This window comes from Salvelinus alpinus, chromosome 3, assembly GCF_045679555.1.
Source record: "Salvelinus alpinus chromosome 3, SLU_Salpinus.1, whole genome shotgun sequence".
Lineage (NCBI taxonomy): Eukaryota > Metazoa > Chordata > Actinopteri > Salmoniformes > Salmonidae > Salvelinus > Salvelinus alpinus.
Window position 1 is genome coordinate 9,705,926 of NC_092088.1, and position 25,979 is coordinate 9,731,904.

At 44.3% G+C, this 25,979-nt stretch overlaps 1 protein-coding gene across 3 annotated transcripts in view; it reads right to left on the minus strand.

Moving 5' to 3' along the window:
• Positions 1–3,024: 3,024 nt before the first annotated feature.
• Positions 3,025–25,979, minus strand: part of LOC139570000 (myosin phosphatase Rho-interacting protein-like) — a 79,866-nt gene continuing 56,911 nt past the window's right edge. Inside the window, exons 11-22 of one of the 3 annotated variants that reach the window (XM_071391421.1) lie at positions 24,458–24,547; positions 23,580–24,257; positions 23,354–23,491; positions 15,846–18,497; positions 12,150–12,297; positions 11,750–11,867; positions 6,308–6,467; positions 6,109–6,222; positions 5,895–5,981; positions 5,601–5,766; positions 4,991–5,076; positions 3,025–4,036 (exon numbers count right to left, since the gene is read on the minus strand). In XM_071391421.1, the coding sequence (XP_071247522.1) occupies positions 3,968–4,036; positions 4,991–5,076; positions 5,601–5,766; positions 5,895–5,981; positions 6,109–6,222; positions 6,308–6,467; positions 11,750–11,867; positions 12,150–12,297; positions 15,846–18,497; positions 23,354–23,491; positions 23,580–24,257; positions 24,458–24,547 (4,506 nt within the window). In that variant the 3' untranslated portion in view covers positions 3,025–3,967. The remainder of the gene's footprint in view (positions 4,037–4,990; positions 5,077–5,600; positions 5,767–5,894; positions 5,982–6,108; positions 6,223–6,307; positions 6,468–11,749; positions 11,868–12,149; positions 12,298–15,845; positions 18,498–23,353; positions 23,492–23,579; positions 24,258–24,457; positions 24,548–25,979) is intronic. The other 2 variants (XM_071391422.1, XM_071391423.1) reach the window with 2 other exon arrangements.

Here is a 25,979-nt window from a genome sequence, read left to right on the forward strand (position 1 = left end):
CAACAACAACGAGACGGCCTACAGGGAGGAGGTGAGGGCCCTCGGAGTGTGGTGTCAGGAAAATAACCTCACACTCAACGTCAACAAAACAAAGGAGATTGTGGACTTCAGGAAACAGCAGAGGGAGCACCCCCCTATCCACATCGACGGGACAGTAGTGGAGAGGGTAGTAATTTTTAAGTTCCTCGGTGTACACATCACGGATAAACTGAATTGGTCCACCCACACAGACAGCGTTGTGAAGAAGGCGCAGCAGCGCCTCTTCAACCTCAACATACTGACTCAACTCCAGCCACTTTAATAATGGGAATTGATGGAAATTTATGTAAAAATGTATCACTAGCCACTTTAAACAATGCCACTTAATATAATGTTTACATACCCTACATTACTCATCTCATACTTATATGTATATACTGTACTCTATATCATCTACTGCATCTTGCCATCTTTATGTAATACATGTATCACTAGCCACTTTAAACTATGCCACTTTATGTTTATATACCCTACATTACTCATCTCATATGTATATACTGTACTCTATACCATCTACTGCATCTTGCCTATGCCGTTCTGTACCATCACTCATTCATATATCTTTATGTACATATTCTTTATCCCTTTACACTTGTGTGTATAAGGTAGTAGTTGTGGAATTGTTAGGTTAGATTACTCGTTGGTTATTACTGCATTGTCGGAACTAGAAGCACAAGCATTTCGCTACACTTGCATTAACATCTGCATGTGACAAATAAAATGTAATTTGATTTGCTCTGGTAGATATTCCTGCAGTCAGCATGCCAATTTGACGCTCCCTCAAAACTTGAGACATCTGTGGCATTGTGTTGTGTGACAAAACTGCACATTTTAGTGGCCTTTTATTGTCCCCAGCACGAGGTGCACTTGTGTAACAATCATGCTGTTTAATCCGCTTCTTGATATGCCACACCTGTCAAGTGGATGGATTATCTTCACAAAGGATAGAATGTTCACTAACAGGGATGTAAATACATTTGTACACAATATTTTATTGGAATCAGCTTTTTGTATGTATGGAACATTTCTGGGATCTTTTATTTCAGCTCATGAAACATGGGACCAACACTTTACATATTTTTTTTTTCTTTCCCATTTAACCTTTATTTAACTAGGCAAGTCAGTTAAGAACAAATTCTTATTTACAATAACAGCCTACCAAAACACAAAAGGCCTCGTGCGGGGATGGAGGCCTGGGATTTAAAAAATTTAATAAATACAAATATATATATACAAATAGAAATATCGGACAAAACACACATCACAACAAGAGAGACAACACTATATAAAGAGAGACCTAAGACAACAACATAGCAAGGCAGCAACACATAACACAGCATGGTAGCAACACAACATGACAACATGGTAGCAAAACCTGGTACAAACATTATTGAGCACAGACAACAGCACAAAGGGCAAGAAGGTAGAGACAACAATACATCACACAAAGCAGCCACAACTGTCAGTAAGAGTGTCCATGATTGAGTCTTTGAATGAATAGATTGCGATAAAACTGTCCAGTTTGAGTGTTTGTTGCAGCTTGTTCCAGTCGCTAGCTGCAGCGAACTGAAAAGAGGAGCGACCCAGGGATGTGTGTGCTTTGGGGATCTTGAACAGAATGTGACTGGCAGAACGGGTGTTGTATGTGGAGGATGAGGGCTGCAGTAGATATCTCAGATAGGGGGGAGTGAGGCCTAAGAGGGTTTTATAAATAAGCATCAACCAGTGGGTCTTGCGACGGGTATACAGAGATGACCCGTTTACAGAGAAGTATAGAGTGCAGTACATGTTGCGTTCATCTTTTTGTTCAGGGTACATATTAAATGACCCTTTGAGGTTTTCATTCAGCTTTGACTTCCTCTTTGTTACGTTCACATTTCTCCACCGCGTAACCGTTTAGACAAGCCCAAGAGACAACCAATTATCAGCCATTATCAAACATCTGCTAACAGATGTCACATATGACAACGAGAAAAACATTTGATAAACAGTGTTCATCTCACCAACAATGGCCTCCATATTTCAAGGGCCTACTTGGCAACATGTCAAAAGAGGTTAGTAGAATAGGTAAGTATACCAATGTAAATATACTGTATATTTGCATACAAACACATACTTATTAGCTAGCATGACAAAAACAGAGGCTACATACAGTAGCTACATTTCAATGGGGCTAGGAAACAGCTGGGCTAAACCCAAATCTCTATGATAACAAAACAGCAAACTGTTTTGGTAAGCAATCTTTCTGATGTGATAAAAAGTTATATATAAAGGTCTAAACAACATGAAAGTATTCATAAAACATAATGGAAAGTTCAATTTACAGATGGTGCCAGCATAAGGGCTATGAAAGACAGGATGACGATGGATGATAGATGATTACATTCAGGGATTGTCAAAAACAGTAGCTAAGTAACAACCAACTACTTCCTGTTTTGTCTTCTGCGGTCTTCTGGTTGTATTTTGACTACTTATTTACTACCAACATCAATTCGTACAAATCTCTACTTGATTACTGGAAACTAGTGTTTTCCTACTGAACACAGCAAAACTCTACTTGTATATCTTGAGTAGTGCATGAACTACACATTCACTACTGCACGAATAGGTTTTGTGTAGTAATTCAGTAGTACTTTTTCACGAGGGAAGATTTATTATATATTTTAAAAAATATTCGGAAAAATGTCTAATTTCCTTTCATTTTGAAACAGTGGAGGTTGTGTAGATCTGTTGGAAAGAAATCCAATTGAATGCCTTTTAATTTTAAAGGCAGCAAAATGTGAAGTATGTGCACGGGCTGTGTAGACTTTCAATAGGCCCTATAAGTGTTCTCTCTGGGCAATTGATCAATTAAATAGCAGGAAAAAAAATAAAAATACTTGACTGGGGCCCTTGAGAGAAAAGTGTTCCGGTGTATAATTAGTTTTAAATCGGTTTGGAGAAAGATTAACACAATTTAGTAGATTAAAACACTCAAACTGAACACAGGGTGCAAAAATATTTATTGCTAATAAACCGTTTGTCAGTTGGTATACATTGGCTGTATATTTACAACAGTAGAATACAGAGGGATTGGTATGTGAGACAAAACCCCCCCACATAAATAAATACAAAGGGACTGCCACTGAACAAGACTACAGACATAACCGACTCCAACAAATCATCCTCCCATACAGCTGTGCCAATACGATTACAGAGAGAAGAATGTAAATATATTTATATCATAAATCAGATAATCCCATTCGTTCTGTATGCGTTCAGCAGTCGCCTTCCAGGGGTCATTTTAAAATTGTCCTGTTTCAGAAAACATTCTATGATGTTAATAATGATCATATAACAAGTCCACACATCAGGCAATGAAGGAGCAACATCCAACGTAACAGATAGTTTACTTGTACAATGATGCAGGCAAACATTTTCTTTCCATAGCTTTGTTAAGGGGATAGAGGGGAAACGACAGCATGTGAACACTGACCTCACCTAGCATAACACGCAGGCCTGAAGGCAAGATTGTTCCTACGGTTATGCTTATGTAAGTAATTATTCCATCATCATCATCATTATGCAGTTGTGTTTAGCCTTTACAACATCATACTTAATCCTTTGGCTATTAACACAGACTAAGGAGTCCAAACAGTAGCTTACAGGCCATCTTTGTTAGATGATAGACGCCTCATTAAAAACCGTACAGAGAATTTACTGTAAGACAAAAACCAAAAACCAAAATGTCACAGTAACTAAAGTGCATGGAATGAGTCTAGACATAAACTTAAAATCTTCATACCATGTTTTATTTTTTAATATATACACACACGACATGTGTGTGGTGACCAGTGTGTTTCTAAATACGTAATCACAGAGGTAAAATAGAGTGGCCTTTCTAAACATGCTGCAAGGTGCCTGGAGCGGTGTGACGTAGGCCACGCTGTCAGAACTCCTTAGTGTCTTTGTCAAACAGGTGGAGTCGCTGCTCAGCAGTCAGCCCTTCCTTAAGACTCTGGGGGGGGGAGAAAAGACTGTTAATGACCGTGGTCGGGTTTAACTGTGAGTTTCAGGTAGACAGGACTGAATCATTGACGAGGAAGCAGATCGATGCAAACAGAGAGGTGCACTAATTTCTGTCACTGGTAAAACTGATACTTCTCTCTAGGCCCACTGGTACCAAAACCAGGTGATCCCATTCAAACGCATAATCAAAATGTGATTTTGACTGTTAATGTGTGAGATTCAGAGGAGGGAAAGAACAAGAGTCCAGAGGGTCTAGTAATGCAGAGGGCTTTTCTCTCATCCGTACCCCTCATCCGTACCCCTCATCCGTACCATAAACGTGGGGAATAATAATGCAAGTCTTTTATACACACCCAGAAGGACGTTGGAGACCATTAGAATGAGCAGAAAGGGGGTGTAGTGATTATTCCTGGGTAACACACTGCTGAAGGGTGAACACATAAACAAAATGGTGGTACACCAATGGATACACTGCTATTGGTGGTAGTCTGGTTTGGTATGTGACCATAAGGAGAAATGTAGGCCTATAGGTTCTCAGGCAGCCCTAACTGGCCATGGGCATGTCACCAGACACAGACCGAGAAGGGGCTTTGGGGGAGACCCATCTCGTCACATGTTGGTACACTTCTCTTTTATAGAAGCATTTTAACCCACAATCAAATAGCACAAAGGGATTTGTTTAAAGGTTTTTTAGAGTAATATGACAAAAGTGTTGTATGTTCATATGGCCAATGCAGCCACCCAATACAGTACATTCACCTGGTGGGGAATTCAAAAGTTGCAGTGTAATGCAGTAGTTAACCTGAAGGTGGCAGTGTGTCACAGCTCAATGGCACCTGGTTCCAACTGAACGTTCTCACACACACAACCTTCAGCTGTGGGGAGACTTCTCGATTGCGTAAAACACATTAAGATGTCTTACTCAGGCGTTAATAAGTTATACCTTTGACCTCATGGTGCGCTCGGTGCGTTTGGCGGCAGCGGCCGCCATCTTGAGAATGTCAGGGTTGCTTTTGGACTTCATGATATCTGAGGAGAGAGAAGACAACTACTTCAAAGACAAGTCCTGGGGGGAAAAAGTGTCTAGTTCAGCTTATGTACAGTATACTATAGACACTACTGTAATACATCTACTTGTCTGGCTGGTTGTTGTAAGGAGGTCAATGGGTTGCAGGTCAGAGACAGTCTGGACTGTGAGACATCTTATGTAAATGTAGAGACCAAATGCAAATGTTGGAGGCATTGCCACACATTGGTTATGAGTGAAACAACCACCAAACGTGTTAAGACTGAAACAAAGGGCTCAGGTCATAAGTAGTGCACTAAGTAGGGACTAGGGTTCCATTTGGAACACTAAGTAGGGTCTAGGGTTCCATTTGGAACACTAGCTAGTGACTAGGGTTCCATTTGGAACACTAGATAGGGAGTAGGGTTCCATTTGGAACACTAGATAGTGACTAGGGTTCCATTTGGAACACTAGATAGGGAGTAGGGTTCCATTTGGAACACACAAATGGAGTAGCAGAAGGCTAGAAAGTGTTCTGTATTCCTACCATATCCTCCTGCCCTCTCCACCTCCTCCAGTGATGGTTCCCCCAGTGCCTCGTGGGCCAGCTGCAGCTGCTCTCTGAGCCTCCCCAGGTCTCGCTCGGCTTTGGCCCTCACGATACTCAGCTCTGTGTAGATGTCCCTGTACTTGTCCGTCGCATTCTTCTTATCCTGGAGGGACAAATGATACATCGTTTAAGGTGGTAGGGTGAGGAATACAACCTCAGCATAAAATGAGAAAATAGCATAAAATACAATGAAAAGTGATAAAAAGCTGTTTTAGGTAACTTGGGTCTTACTCTTTGGGCGGCCTGGAGTTCATCCTTCAGAGAGTTGATCTCCTGCTTCAGATACTGGACCTCGGACTCCTTCACCCTCAACATCACCTGGGAAAGATCAAAACGCTAAGATTTAAGGGGTAAACTTCAGCTGTGTATAAAAGCAATGTCCCCTTTCAACAAACAGGAAGACTTCAAATCGTCCAATCTTATGTTCACCTGGAGCGGAGCTTACCTCTAGCTCGTACAGTTCCTTCCCATGTGTGATGTTGCAGGTGTTTCCACCCCCGTCTTCAGCGGCCATAGAGCGGATCTTCGTGATCTCTGCAGCTAGACGGTTGTTCAGCTCCTACAGACACAAGGCACATTAGATGTCATGGTAAGTGTGAGAACTATTAACCTGGGTGTTTATTAGTGCCTGGGTGTGTGTGTACCTGGTTGTGTGCGTTGAGCTCCTGGTTCTCCCTCTGACACTGTCTGAGGGCCTGTCTCTCAGCCTCCAGGGCTTGAGCCAGGTGGGCGTTCTCCAGGCACTTCTGAGAATACTGCTCAGACAGCACCTCGATCTCCCTCTGGAACGAACACAGCTCCTCTCTGCAACAAAGATGGGGGAGGGAGAGGGAGAAAGAGAGAGAGAGAGAACGAGAGGGAAAGGCAAAGATAGAGAGAGAGGGAAAGAGAGCGGGGAAAGTGAGAGGGAAAGAGAGAGAGAGGGGAAAGAGGGAGAGAGACAGAGGGAAAGAGAGCGGGGAAAGTGAGAGGGAAAGAGGGAGAGAGACAGAGGGAAAGAGAGCGGGGAAAGTGAGAGGGCAAGAGGGAAAGAGAGAGAGAGGGGAAAGAGGGAGAGAGACAGAGAGGGAAAGAGAGAGAACACAGGAAAACACTCAGTAAATCAACACCATACATTTACCATTCAGTACCACACTCAGCCAATCAACACCATACATTTACCATTCAGTACCACACTCAGCCAATCAACACCATACATTTACCGTTCAGTACCACACTCAGCCAATCAACACCATACATTTACCGTTCAGTACCACACTCAGCCAATCAACTCCATACATTTACCATTCAGTTCCACACTCAGCCAATCAACACCATACATTTACCATTCAGTACCACACTCAGCCAATCAACACCATACATTTACCATTCAGTACCACACTCAGCCAATCAACACCATACATTTACCATTCAGTACCACACTCAGCCAATCAACACCATACATTTACCATTCAGTACCACACTCAGCCAATCAACACCATACATTTACCATTCAGTACCACACTCAGCCAATCAACACCATACATTTACCATTCAGTACCACACTCAGCCAATCAACACCATACATTTACCATTCAGTACCACACTCAGCCAATCAACACCATACATTTACCATTCAGTACCACACTCAGCCAATCAACACCATACATTTACCATTCAGTACCACACTCAGCCAATCAACACCATACATTTACCATTCAGTACCACACTCAGCCAATCAACACCATACATTTACCATTCAGTACCACACTCAGCCAATCAACACCATACATTTACCATTCAGTACCACACTCAGCCAATCAACACCATACATTTACCATTCAGTACCACACTCAGCCAATCAACACCATACATTTACCATTCAGTACCACACTCAGCCAATCAACACCATACATTTACCATTCAGTACCACACTCAGCCAATCAACACCATACATTTACCATTCAGTACCACACTCAGCCAATCAACACCATACATTTACCATTCAGTACCACACTCAGCCAATCAACACCATACATTTACCATTCAGTACCACACTCAGCCAATCAACACCATACATTTACCATTCAGTACCACACTCAGCCAATCAACACCATACATTTACCATTCAGTACCACACTCAGCCAATCAACACCATACATTTACCATTCAGTACCACACTCAGCCAATCAACACCATACATTTACCATTCAGTACCACACTCAGCCAATCAACACCATACATTTACCATTCAGTACCACACTCAGCCAATCAACACCATACATTTACCATTCAGTACCACACTCAGCCAATCAACACCATACATTTACCATTCAGTACCACACTCAGCCAATCAACACCATACATTTACCATTCAGTACCACACTCAGCCAATCAACACCATACATTTACCATTCAGTACCACACTCAGCCAATCAACACCATACATTTACCATTCAGTACCACACTCAGCCAATCAACACCATACATTTACCATTCAGTACCACACTCAGCCAATCAACACCATACATTTACCATTCAGTACCACACTCAGCCAATCAACACCATACATTTACCATTCAGTACCACACTCAGCCAATCAACACCATACATTTACCATTCAGTACCACACTCAGCCAATCAACACCATACATTTACCATTCAGTACCACACTCAGCCAATCAACACCATACATTTACCATTCAGTACCACACTCAGCCAATCAACACCATACATTTACCATTCAGTACCACACTCAGCCAATCAACACCATACATTTACCACTCAGGAAACTCAACCAAAAGACCACGCTGAACACTTTTCCATCATAATAGCTGACCAAAGGAAACAGTAACACAGATCTTAGAAAACTCCTTCATTTTGTAGGGTGAGTAGGAAAAAACATTGTAAGGAACCAGACTCAGTACAGCAACTGCTTCCTTCATATTTGAGTTCTGGCCTGACACTGGAGCTTCAGTGTATTCAGAGGCTAGACAGACTGGGCCAGACTGCTGCTAATCAGTTCCTTAATAAACCCCCAGACAGACGGCTGGAACTGTGTCGGTCTGTAATTCCAAGTTTGGCAAGGTCACCAGTCGCCACCTTAGTTCCAGGTTGCCCTGGTTACAGCTGGCAAGGCACAGCCAGTCACAGTGACATACTGGCTTTGCCCAGACCTTCGTTCCCATGGCGCTGGGTTGGATTTGAACTTCAATATAAAAAAACAGAATTATAAAATTAAGTTATAAAAAGGTGCAGTCACATCCACAGGTTCCAGCAGGTATAAAAGGTGCAGTCACATCTAGTTTCCAGCAGGTATAAAAGGTGCAGTCACATCTAGTTTCCAGCAGGTATAAAAGGTGCAGTCACATCCAGTTTCCAGCAGGTATAAAAGGTGCAGTCACATCCAGTTTCCAGCAGGTATAAAAGGTGCAGTCACGTCCACAGGTTCCAGCAGGTATAAAAGGTGCAGTCACATCCAGTTTCCAGCAGGTATAAAAGGTGCAGTCACGTCCACAGTTTCCAGCAGGTATAAAAGGTGCAGTCACGTCCACAGTTTCCAGCAGGTATAAAAGGTGCAGTCACATCTAGTTTCCAGCAGGTATAAAAGGTGCAGTCACGTCCACAGTTTCCAGCAGGTATAAAAGGTGCAGTCACGTCCACAGTTTCCAGCAGGTATAAAAGGTGCAGTCACATCCAGTTTCCAGCAGGTATAAAAGGTGCAGTCACATCCAGTTTCCAGCAGGTATAAAAGGTGCAGTCACGTCCACAGGTTCCAGCAGGTATAAAAGGTGCAGTCACGTCCACAGTTTCCAGCAGGTATAAAAGGTGCAGTCACATCTAGTTTCCAGCCGGTATAAAAGGTGCAGTCACATCTAGTTTCCAGCAGGTATAAAAGGTGCAGTCACATCTAGTTTCCAGCAGGTATAAAAGGTGCAGTCACATCTAGTTTCCAGTAGGTATAAAAGGTGCAGTCACGACCACAGGTTCCAGCAGGTATAAAAGGTGCAGTCACGTCCACAGTTTCCAGCAGGTATAAAAGGTGCAGTCACATCTAGTTTCCAGCAGGTATAAAAGGTGCAGTCACGTCCACAGTTTCCAGCAGGTATAAAAGGTGCAGTCACGACCACAGTTTCCAGCAGGTATAAAAGGTGCAGTCACGTCCACAGGTTCCAGCAGGTATAAAAGGTGCAGTCACGTCCACAGTTTCCAGCAGGTATAAAAGGTGCAGTCACATCTAGTTTACAGCAGGTATAAAAAGTGCAGTCACATCTAGTTTCCAACAGGTATAAAAGGTGCAGTCACATCTACAGTTGGCTGGTGCAATAGGCTCTAAGGTTTAGGTCTGTGCAGGGAGACATAGCTGTTCAGCAGTCTGATGGCCTGGTGGTAGAAGCTGTCTCGGAGCCTGTTGGTCCGAGACCCGATGCTCCGATACCGTTTCCCAGATGGTAACAGACTAAACAGTCTACGGCTCGGGTGACTGCAGCCCTTGACGATCTTCCGGGCCTTCCTCAAACATCGCCTGTTGTAGATATAATAGGAGGGCAGGGAGCGTATTGGGCAGTCCATACCACCCTTTGTAGAGTCTTCCGGTTGAGGGCGGTGCAGTTGCTGTACCAGGCGGTGATGCCGCCGGTCTTGGATGCTCTCGACAGTGCAGCGGTAGAACTTCTTGAGGATCTGAGGACACATGCTGAATCTCTTCAGTCGCCTGATGATGATGTTGGAGTCGTACGTGCCCATGCAGACGTACAGGAGGGGACTGAGCACACACCCCTGGGGGACCCCGTGTTGAGGGTCAGTGTAGCAGAGGTGTGTTGCCTACCCTCCCCACCTGGGGTACAGTTGCAGAGGGAGGTGTTCATACCCAGGGCCTTGAGCTTAGTGTCAAGCATGGAGGGGCCTATGGTGTTGAACGCTGAGCTGTAGGCGATGAACATCTTTCTCACATTGTCCAGGTGGGATAGGGCAGTGTGTAGGGCAATGGCGATTGCGTCATCTGTGGATATGTTGGAGCGTATGCAGATTTTTGTGGGCCCAGGGTGTCAGGTAAGGTGGAGCTGATTTGGTTCTTGGAACCAGCATCTCAAAGCACTTCATGATGACAGAAGTGAGTGCTACAGGGCGATAGTGATTTAGGCAGGTTACCTTCGCTTGATTGGGTACAGGGACAATGGTGGACATCTTGAAGCATGTGGGGATCACAGACTGGGACAGGGAGAGGTTGAATATGTCCGTGAAAACTCCAGCCAGCTGGTCTGCGCATGCTCTGAGGAGGTTGCCGGGGTTACTGTCTGGACCGGCTCCTTTGAGAGCATTCACACGCTTGAAGGTCTTACTGACGTCAGCCGCAGAGATCTAGAGCTCACAGTCTTCTACAGCAGCGGGGGCCCTCATGGGAGGATCGGTGCTGGGGGTATACAGCCGTGATTATAACCACTGGGAATTATCTTGGGAGATAGTGGGGTCGGCATGTAATCGGGAGGTATTCCAGAGCGGGAGAACAGAAAGTTGCGAGGAATTGTAAGTTACCACAGTCACACCATGAGTTATTGATAATGATGAAAATGCCTTCCCCTTTACTTTTCCCAGAAAGATTCCTCTGACCACGCGATAATGGAAAACCCAGCAGGCTGGATAGCCGGATCCAGCACGTGAGCCACGTTTCAGTGAGGCAAATTATGTGTGTCTCTCAGGTCCCGTTGGTAGGAAATCCTCACTCTGAGCTTGTAACTTATTGTCTAGAGACTGTACATTTGCTAGTAAAATACTAGGAAGCATTAGGTGATTTGCCCTTCTCCTTAGTCTGACTAGAACGCTAGCTCTCTTTTTGGTAGGGCTCCTGGAAGGAATGGAACTGCTTTGGGAGAACTGAACAAAGGGTCCAGTTCTGGAAAGTCGAATCTGTCAAATTTGTGGCGAGTAACCGCCGATCTGATGACCAGGAGTGCTCGTCGGTCAGGAGATAATACTAGAAACATTTTGAGCAAATAAAGTAAAAAAGAACACAAAAATAAACGAAAGACGGCAAAGTTGGCTAGGAGCTAGCAACACGGCGAACGTGTCAGTCGGTGCCATCTTGTCATAATGATATGCTAACTTACTCGTGTTGCCTGCATATCTCCTCTATGTCTGCGTTCTCCGTGTTGCTGTTGGACTTGCGGGCCTTGTCCAGCTCCTTCTCCAGCTCCGACCGGTGGGCGTTCTTCATCGCCTCGATTGCTGGGACAACCAAAACAAAGAACGTTGTTATTTAGGAGAGATCATCAAGCGTAGCCGGACCACATTAGATAATCGTGTAGTTTTAGAAAGAAAATCCACTGTTTTAGAAAGCAGAACCCAAAGACCATGGTAACTCACAATTGTGGATTTGTGTACACAAGTGAACAAAATACTTAATGTTAGCCTGATGGTACTGCTAGCATGGGACACTAGGCCTATATGATTACCAAGGTGCTACTGCTGATAGGGTTAGCGTTAGCTGCTATCGCAATTACTACTGACCGGATATGGTAGCGGCAGTCTCCTCGGCTAGCAGTCTCTCCTTTTCCTCGTGTAGGTTCTCCAGCGCTCTCTGGTTTTTCCTCTGCAGTTCTTCAATCACCCTCTGGTGGGACTCCTCCATGGCAGCAAAGCCCCTCTCACAGGTGGCCTATCAATGGAGGGGAATCAGTGAAAAGTGAATCTACATGAAACCATAAGCTATAGGGCCAGGAGTTTCTTGCCTGACCATGTGACTTGACTAGGAAAACCTCTGGACCCTAGTTATAGAGTATTTTTCCTGGTCAAACTCTGGATCTAGTTAAAGCCCAAACAACTCTGATCCAGAACTCCTGACCCCAGCCACCAACTGCTGACCATCTATTCACTGATCACTGACGACAAACACCAAGCTAGCTACTTTAGCTATTAACAACATAAGCCTCTGGTACAGAATACACAATACGTTGAAGAAATGCGTAGGCAGCGAGAACACAATGTGATTGAGAAGGCTGTGTTCTGTAGCCAAATTATCCCTGCAACAGTGAAGGTATTCAACCGCTGCCAAGATTTGAAGCCAAGTGAAATCCGGGCCGCTCGCTCATAAAACACCTATTACAAATTGAGTTTGTGTCATAGTGCGTCATATTGTTAGCCGTCTATAATGTGAAAAACGTCTAATCTGTTTATATTGGGGATGTCTTGGTGGAATGTAGGAGGTTAAGATGACACCAAATAGAACACTGGATAATAGGCTGATTCTGTGGGGACAGACAGACAGTGGAGTCTGGTGTGTCTCCATCGTACTGTCCCTGGGCCAGCCTGTCTGTGTCAAATGAGGCAGGATTGGCAGCTTCGCACCAACACCTTTTAGCGGTATAGAGAAAGAAGGCTGGGGAGGGTCTGATCAACACGGTTCCAGAAAGAGCCACTCACAATGCTATTATAATTACAGTGCATGTTTCCGCAAGAGGGGATTTGAATGGCCTTCCCGACCAGCTCGACCCAAAACCTACTTCCGTCCTCTATTCAGTGCTGCTAATCTGAGTACTGTCCTATGCTCCCTCTCTCTATTCCTAAAAAGTCTGTTTTCACAGCGCTCAGGAAACTGGCCCAGGAGGGAACAAACTTTGAGACTGAGCCAACTGGCTGGATATTTGGGGGCACTTCCTACTGTGACATCACAGCAAGCAACACCTGCCCTTTGTTTAGTGTGTGTGTGTGTGTCTAAGTGCGTTCGTGGGGGCCATTTCCTGTTTAGGGGAGTGGCTGGTGTATAGTATACAAGTACATGTAAATAAAGTATGTCTGACTGGAGGGACTGTGTTCCAGGGATGAAACCTGTCCTCAAGGACCAGGAAGAGCACTGCTAAAACGGTATTACTGATATTACAAGTTTATTACTGTTAAGAGGACCGCAAAAATGCTACCACCCGTCCGTCTCCACACACAACAACAATACAAAGACTACATCACCGGCAGCAACAACAAAAGACCTGGTGTAGCGCATGTCGACTCATGTCAGCTGTGTCCCCAAGCTGTGTCCCCAAGCTGTGTTCCCAAACTGTGTACCCAAACTGTGTTCCCAAGCTGTGTTCCCAAGCTGTGTTCCCAAGCTGTGTCCCCCAGCGTTGTCCCCAAGCTGTGTTCCCAAACTGTGTTCCCAAGCTGTGTTCCCAAGCTGTGTCCCCAAGCTGTGTTCCCAAACTGTGTTCCCAAACTGTGTCCCCAAGCTGTGTCCCCAAGCTGTGTTCCCAAACTGTGTTCCCAAACTGTGTCCCCAAGCTGTGTCCCCAAGCTGTGTTCCCAAACTGTGTTCCCAAGCTGTGTTCCCAAGCTGTGTTCCCAAACTGTGTTCCCAAGCTGTGTCCCCAAGCTGTGTCCCCAAGCTGTGTCCCCAAGCTGTGTTCCCAAACTGTGTTCCCAAGCTGTGTTCCCAAGCTGTGTTCCCAAACTGTGTTCCCAAGCTGTGTCCCCAAGCTGTGTTCCCAAGCTGTGTTCCCAAGCTGTGTTCCCAAACTGTGTCCCCAAGCTGTGTCCCCAAGCTGTGTCCCCAAACTGTGTTCCCAAGCTGTGTTCCCAAACTGTGTCCCCAAGCTGTGTTCCCAAACTGTGTCCCCAAGCTGTGTCCCCAAGCTGTGTCCCCAAACTGTGTTCCCAAGCTGTGTTCCCAAACTGTGTCCCCAAGCTGTGTCCCCAAACTGTGTCCCCAAGCTGTGTTCCCAAACTGTGTTCCCAAACTGTGTCCCCAAGCTGTGTTCCCAAACTGTGTTCCCAAACTGTGTTCCCAAACTGTGTTCCCAAGCTGTGTTCCCAAACTGTGTTCCCAAGCTGTGTTCCCAAGCTGTGTCCCCAAGCTGTGTTCCCAAACTGTGTTCCCAAACTGTGTTCCCAAACTGTGTTCCCAAGCTGTGTTCTAAACCGGAGTAGGAGAACCCATGTCATCTGCTTAGAAATCGTCTCTATTCAGGCCTAATATAAACACGCAGAAAACAACAGCTCTTAAAACGATTCATATAAAGCTGGAGCCTGATTATAAATGACCTGTGTAATTATTATAAACGTCTACAACGTAATGTAGAGACCATGACAATGGACAACGTTTTTTTTAATTTTTATACATGAATTCTATGTAGTCTAAATTAATAATAAAACAAAAGACAGGATCTATGACGTATAAAAACATCTGGGTAACTATATGTTCACATACATTACCAAAGATTCTAGGTATATGATCATGGTGGAATGTGGTTAATATACCTTTTTTGAAGTTTCCAAGAAAGTAAATATCAATCAAATAAATCCCTTATTACATCAGCTGATATCACAAAGAGCTGTACAGAAACTCAGCCTAAAACCCCAAACAGCAAGCAATGCAGGTGTAGAAGCATCTGCATTGCAAATATGTCTACGCTTCAAGCATTCTGCAATGTTTTGATAGCCTGTCAATTATTATAAGTTCATTCAGCATGTCAGAAGGGGGAAAAGTTAATTGTTGTCAGTTAAAGCACATCAAAAAGAGAAAAGAGGTAAGCCCCATGCACCTTCAAATGCAGCTCATTTAAACTTCCTCCTCAAGAAAAAACAAAATGTCCACCCGATTATCTAAATCATGTATCTGTTGAGGACAACAATAGGTGGACAGCTTTAAAAAGGGCTTCAAACGTTTGTATTTGACACTTCTAATATATACGACGCCTACTGAAGAAAGGAATCTGTAATGAAGCAAATCAAACTGTAGCTTCCGAGGAATTCATTTCATCAGCAGCTATACCTACTGGGATGATAATTTCACATTGGATGTGTAAATATGCTGATAGACACTAAATAACATGACCTGAATTCTTTGTCAGCCTGACTTTCACGGGACTGTAAGAGAGGTTCTGGTTGGTCTCCCTAAGCAGATGGGTTGCCTCCCACATAAACAATGTTCCAATTGGGATTTCGGAGAATAAGTTCTGGTTAACTAACCTTTTTCCTGTCAAACAAAACGGGTTCCTCAGCGCACAAGTAGCGTCAACAACCACATGCACTAACAGTGGATTAGTCACCATGCAACACTGGAGGATACTGATATACAAAGGAAAGCAAGCAGAGTGAGGATAGCAGGGCTACAGAGGAAAGGGGGGGTAAGGGAGGTAAGGAGGGGGTCTGGAGGGTGCCACAAGGAGACAAGGCATCACGGACGGAGGAACAGAAAGGACAAGGAACGGCTTCCACCTTCAGATTCTCCAGGTCTTTGTCGTATTTCAGCCGGAGAGTAGCTGCGTCGCCCTGAAGCTCCCTCCGCTTCATCTCCTCTGTCATGGCCGAGACCTGGGCCACCAGCTCCTGGATGCGCTCCTTGAGGGCGGAGGTTGTGGAGGTCTCAGGGGACATCGTCCCATCCTCTGCCCCAGTGGGATAGCCTGCTCCTGGGGTGACATCCATCTGATGATGGAACTTCTCCAGTAGGACGATCCTCTCTGTCTCGTGTTTCTTCTTCAGGTTCTCCATGCAGACAGTCAGAGAGTCGATCTCCTTCACGTTTTCTTCACGTTCTAGACGCAATATCTCGGACACCTTTGCCACCTCCTGTCGCAGATTTTCTGTTACCTGTGTGTAGACGTCCTTGGTCTCCCTCAGCTCCAGCTTGTGCTTGGCTACCATGTCTTGCAGCTGTATGGCCTTGTCCAGGGAGTCAATGGGCTCCCCTTCGATCTGAATGTGTGTTACTGGTCTAGTGTCTTCACTCATAGTGCCTTCATGGCATTGCATATGGTTCTGTTGATCCGCCAATTTGGATTGGAGTTCTCGGTTCTGTTCTCTCAATAGACAGCAGTTGGCACAGTCAGAGTTGCCAATCTGAAGTTTCTCAACCTGTGTTTCTTTCAGTTCTTTCTCGTGTTGGAACTTCAGCCTGCTGATGAGATAGGCCATGTTGGCTTCTGTGGCTGCGTCTTCAAGGTGCTCAGACCATTGTTTCTTAACTTTGCCGGAATCAAAGCTAGCTAGGACCAAGGACAGGAGGGTGTCATTCGTGGACATTTCAATGGTGGAGGCAATTAGGTTAAACAAATACACTTTCTCTTGCAATGCCTCTGTTAGATCTTTCAAAATGAGCGTGTTGGTGTCGTTATCAAGCCAGCTGCACCAATTCGAAAGGTCTGCTCGCATGGTCTGTGCAGTCACAGTCATCTCATTATCAACTTCCATCTTGGGTCGAGGACAAATCCTGTTCATCAACAGCAACATGCTCTTCTCAGCTACCGTACGCTGTACCACACGCATTTCAAAACTACATGCACGTTCACCTTCAGTCTTGCATGGGCTAACCTCTAAAGCGTTCAACAGACCACTCCAGAACGCTGCCTCTAATACCAACCTTTTCATTACTCTCTGACTTACTTCATCTGGCTCTTCTTCAAAGTATCCAAGGCAGTCTGTGATATGTAAAGAGCTTTTCAGATCAATTAGTGTTTTCTCCACACTAACATCGAGCTTCACTAACACCTCTAACACCCGACTAAGGGCCTCAGACTTCATCTTTATCTCACCTACTACTTGCTTTATAACACTTTTGTCTGCTACCTTCCTCTCACCTGTCTGCATCAAGTCTTCACTAACAATCACTTCTCTTTCTCCCCTAGCCGACTTTGCCTTTACCCCCAACTTTGCTCGCAACATCCTAATCTCATTCTCTGCCTCTAAAAGTTTCAGACTCTGGACTCCCTCCGATTCCTGGTTTCTAGCTTGAAATTCAATGTTCTGAGCTTGAAGTTCTCTACAGAGCTCTTCCTTTTCCAATAGCTTGGCCCCTGTTGCCTCCAGCTGCTCTTTGAGTTGCCCTTTCTCCTTAGGAGCACCTTCCTCTGCCATCTGGAATCCCAGACCTTTGAGAGTGGCCTCTTTCAGCTGCAGTCTTCTCTCCGTGTCATTCAGGCTGCTTTCTAGCACCTCCAAGGTGACAAGGGCCTCATGAAGCTTCAATGACTTCTCATTCAGCTCTCTCTCATAGAACTCCCTGTCGACGGCATTGGCTTGGCTCTCTGCTAGTCTGGCCCTGACTCCGTTCAGCTCCTCTAGGATCAGTAGGTGCTGTTTCCCATCTTGCAGGTTGATCAACTCAGCTTTGAGCCTGTCGATCTCCCTATCTGCCTCAGTTAGTTGGTTCACTATCTCCTGATAGCGCTGGTTCAGCGCTTCGTTTTCACTCTTTAGAAGTTCAACCCTGTGGGACAACGCCCGTACAGTGAACTCGTGGCTTTTCGAGTGGTCTTCGATTTGACACAGTGGTCCGTAAGGGGTCTTCCGGCTCTCCACCTTCTGATCCCTTCCTAGCATGTCCTCCATGGCCAGGAGAAGTGATTCGTAACTGTGGATGCCTTCGCCCGCCCTGGCCAAGCTCTGCCTCATGGTCTCGCTGTCTACCTCTTGTTGAAACTTCCAGCTCTCCAAAAGCCTCTGGCAACTACCCTGTTGTCCTATTTCCGGACTACCCTCCAGGCAGAATTCACTGTGAGATCGTAGCAATCTAACCAGTCCCTTCAGAGTCAGGGACTTTCCTGATATCAAGTCCTCTAGCTCTTGAATCCTGTCTGCACTATCTTCGATCAAAAAGCTAACAGTCTTTTTGACTGGCGGCTCTGAGGAAGGCAGGCTTTCCAGAGGGGCTGTTGTTTGGGGGTGGGAAAGGTAAAGTTCCTTGATGGAGAGGTGGGAAAGCGAGAGGCCAAGCTGTGCCTGCATATTACGCTTTTTCAGTTCTTGCAGCTGCAGGAGCTCTTTGGTCTCCTGATACTTCCTTGCTAAGCTCTGCGCTTGAGAACTAACCAGTTCCGGCCTCTTCGTCTGGGGCTCGATATCAGCCTCCAGAACCAAAGGGCGCTCCAGCTTGGAAAAGGGGACCAGAAAGTTGGTTAACACACACAGCAGGGGTGAAAAAGGCTAGCTAAATTGTTTTAGGTAATACATCAATTATTCCCCTCTGGATTCAGAGCAATTAAACATTATGAAATCATAATATAAAGTCAAAAGTTTGGACACACCTACTCATTCAAAGGGTTTTCCTTTATTTTTTACTATTTTCTACATTGTAAAATAATAATGAAGACATTACAACTATGAAATAACACATGTAGTAACCAAAAAAGGGTTGAACAAATCAAAATATATTTTATATTTCAGATTCATCAAAGTAGCCACCCTTTGCCTTGATGAAAGCTTTGCACACTCTTGGCATTCTCTCAACCAGCTTTATGAGGTAGTCACCTGGAATGCATTTCAATTAACAGGTGTGCCTTGTTAAAAGTTAATTTGTGGAATTTATTTCCTTCCGAATGCATTTGAGCCAATCAGTTGTTTTGTGACAAGGTAGGGGGTGGTATACAGAAGCTAGCCCTATTTAGTAAAAGACCAAGTCCATACTACGGAAAGAACAGCACAAATAAGCAAAGTGAAATGACAGTCGATCATTACTTTAAAACATGATCAGTCAATACAGAACATTGAGAACTTTTAAAGTTTCTTCAAGTGCAGTTGGAAAAACCGTGCTATGATGAAACTGGCTCTCATGAGGACCGCGACAGGAAAGGAAGGCCCAGAGTTACCTCTGCTGCAGAGGATAAGTTCATTAGAGTTACCAGCCTCAGAAATTGCAGCCCAAATAAATGCTTCACAGAGTTCAAGTAACAGACACATCTCAACATCAACTGTTCAGAGAAGACTGTGTGAATTAGGCCTTCATGGTTGAATTGCTGCAAAGAAACCACTACTAAAGGACACCAGTAAGAAGAAGAGACTTGCTTGGGCCAAGAAACACAAGCAATGGACATTAGACCAGTGGAAATCTGTCCTTTGGTCTGATGAGTCCAAATTTGAGATTTTTGGTTCCAACCGCCGTGTCTTTGTGAGACGCAGAGTAGGTGAACGGATGATCTCCGCATGTGTGGTTCCCACCGTGAAGCATGGAGGAGTTGGTGTGATGGTGCTTTGCTGGTGACACGGTCTTTGATTTATTTAGAATTCAAGGCACACTTAACCTGTCTAGGATGAGAGTGGCGCTAGCGGCACTCCCCCCCCACCCCCACTGAAAAACCAGTGCCGCGAAATTCAAAAAAAATATTTTTTTTAAATATTTAACTTTCACACATTAAAGTCCAATACAGCTAATGAAAGACGCAGATCTTGTGAATCCAGTCAACATGTCCGATTTTTTAAATGTTTTACAGGGAAGACACAATATGTAAAGATGTACACATTAGCACCTAAAAACACATTAGCATAATCCACCATCTTTTATTTGTCCACCAACACCAGTAGCTATCACCAATTCGGCTAAACTAAGATATTTATAGCCCCTAACCAAGAAAAAAACTAATCAGATGACAGTCTGATAACATATTTATGGTATGGGATAGGTTTTGTTAGAAAAAAGTGCATATTTCAGGTAGATGGCATCGGTTACAATTGCACCCACCGTCACAAATGGAATAGACAAACTACTTAGAGCAACGTGTTTACCTACTTACTAATCATCAAACATTTCGTAAAAATACACAGCATACACGAATCGAAAGACACAGATCCTGTGAATACAGACAATATTTCAGATTTTCTAAGTGTCTTACAGCGAAAACACAATAAATCGTTATATTAGCATAGCACATAGCACATAGCAGCCCAGCATTGATTCTAGCCAAAGTGAGCGATAAAAGTAAACATCGCCAAAATATATTAATTTTTTCACTAACCTTCTCAGAATTCTTCAGATGACACTCCTGTAACATCATATTACACAATCCATATAGAGTTTGATCGAAAATGTTTATATTTAGCCACCAAAATCATGGTTAGACAATGTGGAATGTAGCTCAGCTGGTCAGAAAAAGTCTGTGCGCCACTTAGACAGTGATCTACTCTTATACATAAATACTCATAAACGTGACTAAAAAATATAGGGTGGACAGGGATTGATAGACAATTTAATTCTTAATACAATCGCGGAATTACATTTTTTAAATTATCCTTACTTTTCAATACAGCTTGCGCCAAGCGATGCTACGTCAAAAAACATGGCGTCCGAAGCCACTAAAATGTTTCGACAGAAACACGATTTATCATAATAAAAATGTCCTACCTTGAGCTGTTCTTCCATCAGTATCTTGGGCAAAGGATCCTTTCTTGGGAGAAATCATCTTTTGGTGGAAAGCTGTCCTCTTGCCATGTGGAAATGTCAACTGCGTTCGGGATGAACTGAAAAGCGTGCCCAACTTTTCACATCGTTGCAAAAATAAATGTCCCAAAATCGCACTAAACGGATATAAATTGCTATAAAACGCTTTAAATTAACTACCTTATGATGTTTTTAACTCCTATAACGAGTGAAAAGATGACCGGAGAAATATAACAGGCTAAACTAACGCTTGGAACAGGTGCGCGCCGGTGTCCTCTAGGCTCATGACGCAGCTCCCAAAGAATGACTAGCTTCAGGGTTTTTTCATTTGTAGGTCCTGTGAACGTGCAATCGACCCCGTTGGAATCGTCATCACGTAAAGGCATCCAGGGGAAGACGTAAGAAGTGTCCGTATAGTCATAGCAACGACAGTGCCCTTTTAACTGAGTTCAGAAGAGTGGCCAACATTTCTCAAATCTGACTCCATGTCAGGGAAATTGCTGTAGAATGGGCTCTGTTCCACTTAGAGACAAAATTTCAACTCCTATAGAAACTATAGACTGTTTTCTATCCAATAATAATAATAATATGCATATTGTACGATCAAGGATTTTGTGGGAAGCCGTTTCAAAAATTAGCCAAGTTAGCATAAATAGTCTAAACAGCGCCCCCATCCCCAACAGGTTAACCAGCATGGCTACCACAGCATTCTGCAGTGAAACACCATCCCATCTGGTTTGCGCTTAGTGGGACTATCATTTGATTTTCAAAAGGACAATGACCCAACACACCTCCAGGCTGTATAAGGGCTATTTGACCAAGAAGGAGAGTGATGACCTGGCCTCCACAATCACCCAACCTCAACCCAATTGAGATGGTTTGGGATGAGTTGGACCGCAGAGTGAAGGAAAAGCAGCCAACAAGTGCTCAGCATATGTGGGAACTCCTTCAAGACTGTTGGAAAATCATTCCTCATGAAGCTGGTTGAGAGAACTCCAAGAGTGTGCAAAGCTGTCATCAAGGCAAAGGGTGGCTACTTTGAAGAATCTAAAATATATTTTGATTTGTTTAACACTTTAGTTACTACATGATTCCATTATTTCATAGTTTTGAAGTCTTCAATATTATTCTACAATGTAGAAAATAGTAAAAATAAAGAAAAACCCTTGAATGAGTAGGTGTGTCCAAACTTTTGACCGGTACCGTATATAATTTTGAATTCAACATTATGCCATTTAACAATAACGATGAAAAACATTACAGCTTCTATCATTAGGCCAAATTATGAGAATTAGAGCGCTGGAAAGAGATTTAATGGCCATGGTTAGTGAATCACAAATTAGCATGCACATTAAATGGTTAAGGAGTTAATTCATGGGGTAAGTAATGCAAAGTTAGTGCTAGCTAGGTGGTTTAATTAGAGATGGGAGGCATACCAGGTTCTTGGAATAAACTATGTTCTTGAGATATCCTTTTTCTGAATTCTTTCCGCTCTTCACAAAACATTTCTCAAAAAGGCACTCATCACATCGCATTTCATTGCGTAATAGCAATAACAATGCAGGTCAGAACTAAAATCAGTGTAATGAACATGAAAATTGCTTCTTAAAAACAAAAATAAGTAAAAACAACACGAACAGGAAATTAATTATTTTCCCCTGAAATGACTTTTTTTTTTTTTACTTTAGCAAAAAAATGCAAAGGACCGCATAAACTAACCACATTCTCTCCCTTTCTAAACATCAAAGCCGTCAACACAAAAACATCCCTTTTGAACTGAATCAAAGTTGTATTTGTTACACAAGCTATCCAAGCAAACCAACTATCTTTGATAAAACTCAGATTTACACAATAAGTGGTGAAGAATTCAAAAAAAGCATACATTAGCCCTCCATACGGACACACTCTGACCCGCTCTCTAACACACACATACACACAAGCAAAAATACAACAGAAAACTATCATCTTGCATAAAGGTCTGGCGCGCACATCAGTAAAGAGAAGAAGGCATGGTCTGGAACAGCAGTAGAAAACAAAACATCTGAAATCCATTCAAATAAAAATCGTCAGGAGACCAGCCTTATTTTATACAGTTCTGAGCCAAACGTCATTATTTCAACTCCTATGGCTGTACTGTTGAAGTCAAGGAGCCATTTACAGCATCACAGGAACACCGAAAAGGAAACTTATCCATCTAAATGTTAATCGTTAAATTGAATGCATCAACGTTCGATACACATGCATGAGTTTGCGACATCTGTCCTACCTATAAACACAACGAAACATCAGCAAGAAGCTGTAAAAGGAGTCATAAAAACAAGAAGTTTCTCCTCACATGCAACGAACGGACTCATGCAAAGGAACATTCTGGAGCCGTTGTGTAGCTTTGATGTCAGTCAGTTTGATGTTTTCTCACAATTAAAAATACAACATGCAAAGGAGGTTACGAAATGAAAAGAGGAACAAACACACACTGCTCAATCTGTACGGTTTACTTCATGAAATGTTAACTCAACAGGACTGCCTATAGAGAATAGAACAGCTCCGAGGAGAAGAAAAGCTCTGAGGTGATTACCTGGGAGACGTATCCAGAACGGACGTGCTGCTCTCTCTCCAGAGCCGTCCTCAGCTGGACCTCCAGATTCTGTTTGTGCTGGTTGGAGTGCAGGAGCTGCTGGTGACAGCTCCCCAACTGCAGTTTCAGCTCTTCTACCTGGGAGAGGCAAGGTACAATGGACAAGGTGAACACTGACCTACCTCTGACCTTTGACATTGATCTCGGTTCCCATAAAAACACCCACCCCTTTCTTGTAGCTCTCCAGCAGTTTCTCCAGCTCGGCCGTCTCCCTGGTCTGCAGTGTCGGGGGCAGAGGTACCCTCCTCTCATCCCTGATGGGTGTCTGCTCCACCTGCTGCCAGTGCTGCTCGATCTCCTCCTCCACCTTCTGCTGCCTCTCCAGTGAGGGGGGACCCACGCACTCACCCCCAGGGCTGCCTTCACTCCCTCCCCCCTTCTCAAAGTCCATCCTCCCGCCCTCGGAGCCTGCTGGTTGGTCCTTGGAGGAGCCAGTCACAGATTCATACCTCCTCCGTCGTTCCTCCCTCCTCCGGTTCCGATCGGGGTCTCCTATGTCAGTCTGCAGGGGCTCAGCCTTCTGGGCCCGCTGCTGGGCCAAAGCCTGGGCAATGGGTCGGAACTCGCCCCAGTCGAAGGTCTTTGAGCGGCCTTGTTGTCGGCGCTCGCGTGCCCGGCTCTTCTTAGGGCCTGGACCTGGCTCACGCTCCACGGACGAGGTCTCGGAGGAAGGGGAGTCCTGGGTCACGTCCGGCTGAACCAGCCCCTCCAGTGGGGAGAAGGAGCTGTGGTTGCTAGCCACGTCTGGAGCGGTGGAGGGTCTGACATTCTTCATGACAGCCTGGATCCAGTTCCTCCGTATGCCTGCAGTCATGGCCGACAGGATGTGCATGCCCTCCTGGGTCTGAGGAGGACAGCTAGGGCATTAGATTCACACTGTACAATAACAGCTATCCTATTGGGTGACAGTGAAGGGCTGTTACATCCATACAACAACGTGCTTTTTGATAATAAAAAGTGACAAAAATGGCTAGATAAACGCAAATCAGATCATTATTACTACATTAAATAATCTGAGATTGTATGTGAGTGATTGAGGCTTACATGTATCTGGAAGCCGTAGTTGCGTTGAGCCTGGTATTCAGTGACGTTATAACACGTAGACAGGTCTATCTCCCCGTCCAGATCTGAAGCCTGAAAGACAGCATTACTACAGATGGTGAAGTCAGGAACAGAATAGTCTATTATCAGCATACAAGCAGCCAGTTGCAGGAACAATCCTTTGAAACTGGGTAATGGGTACTTACGGCGAACAAAAATACAAAACGCAACATGCAACAATTTCAAAGAGTTACATTTCATATAAGGAAATCAGTCAATTTAAATGAATTCATTATGCCCTAATTATGTATTTCACATGACTAGGGAATACAGATATGCATGTTTTCAAAGATAACTTTTTAAAAAGGTAAAGGGCGTGGTGTGACTATCTGCCTCATGCAGCGTGACAGAACTCCTTCACATAGAGTTGATCAGGCTGTTGATTGTGGCCTGTGGAATGTTGTCCCACTTCTCTTCAATGGCTGTGAAAAGTTGCTGGATATTGGCAGGAACTGGAACACAGTGTCATACACGTCGATCCAGAGCATCCCAAACATGCTCAACGGGTGACATGTCTGGTGAGTACACAGGCAGTGGAAGAACTGGGACATTTTCAGCTTCCAGGAATTGTGTACAGATCCTTGCGACATGGGGCCGTGCATTATAATGTTGAAACATGAGGTGATGGCGGCAGATGAATGGCAAGACAACGGTCCTCAGGATCTCTTCACGGTGTCTCTGCATACAAATTGTCATTGACAAAATGCAATTGTCCTAGTTGTCCGTAGCTTACGCCTGCCCATACCATAACCCCACCATGGGGCACTCTGTTCACAACGTTGACATCAGCAAACCGCTCACCCACACAAGGCCATACACGCTTTCTGCCATCTGCCCAGTACAGTTGAAAACGGAATTCGTCTATGAAGCATTTGCCCACTGAAGACGGTTACAACCCTGAACTGCAGTCAGGTCAAGACGCTGATGAGGACGACGAGCATGCAGATGAGCTTCCCTGAGACAGTTTGTGCAGAAAGTATTCAGTTTGTGCAAACCCACAGTTTCATCAGCTGTCCTGGTGGCTGGTCTCAGACCATCCCACAGGTGAAGAAGCCAGATGTGGAGGTCCTGGCCTGGCGTGTTTGAGGCCGGTTGGACGTACTTCCAAATTCTCTAAAACAATGATCGAGGCCAGCTTTTATTGTCCCCAGCAGAAGGTGCACCTGTGTAATGATCATGCTGTTTAATCAGCTTCTTGATATGCCACACCTGTCAGGTGGATGGATTATCTTGGTAAAGGAGAAATACTCACTAACAGGGATGTAAACAAGTTTGTGCTTAAAATTGGAGAGAAATAAGCTTTTTGTGCACATGAAACATTTCTGGGATCTTATATTTCAGCTCATGAAACATGGGACCAACACTTTACATGTTGCGTTTATATTTGTGTTTAGTATACAACGTTATCAATAGGAAACCAATACTGTATTGACGAACATTTTCCATTTATTTGAAAGATAACTAC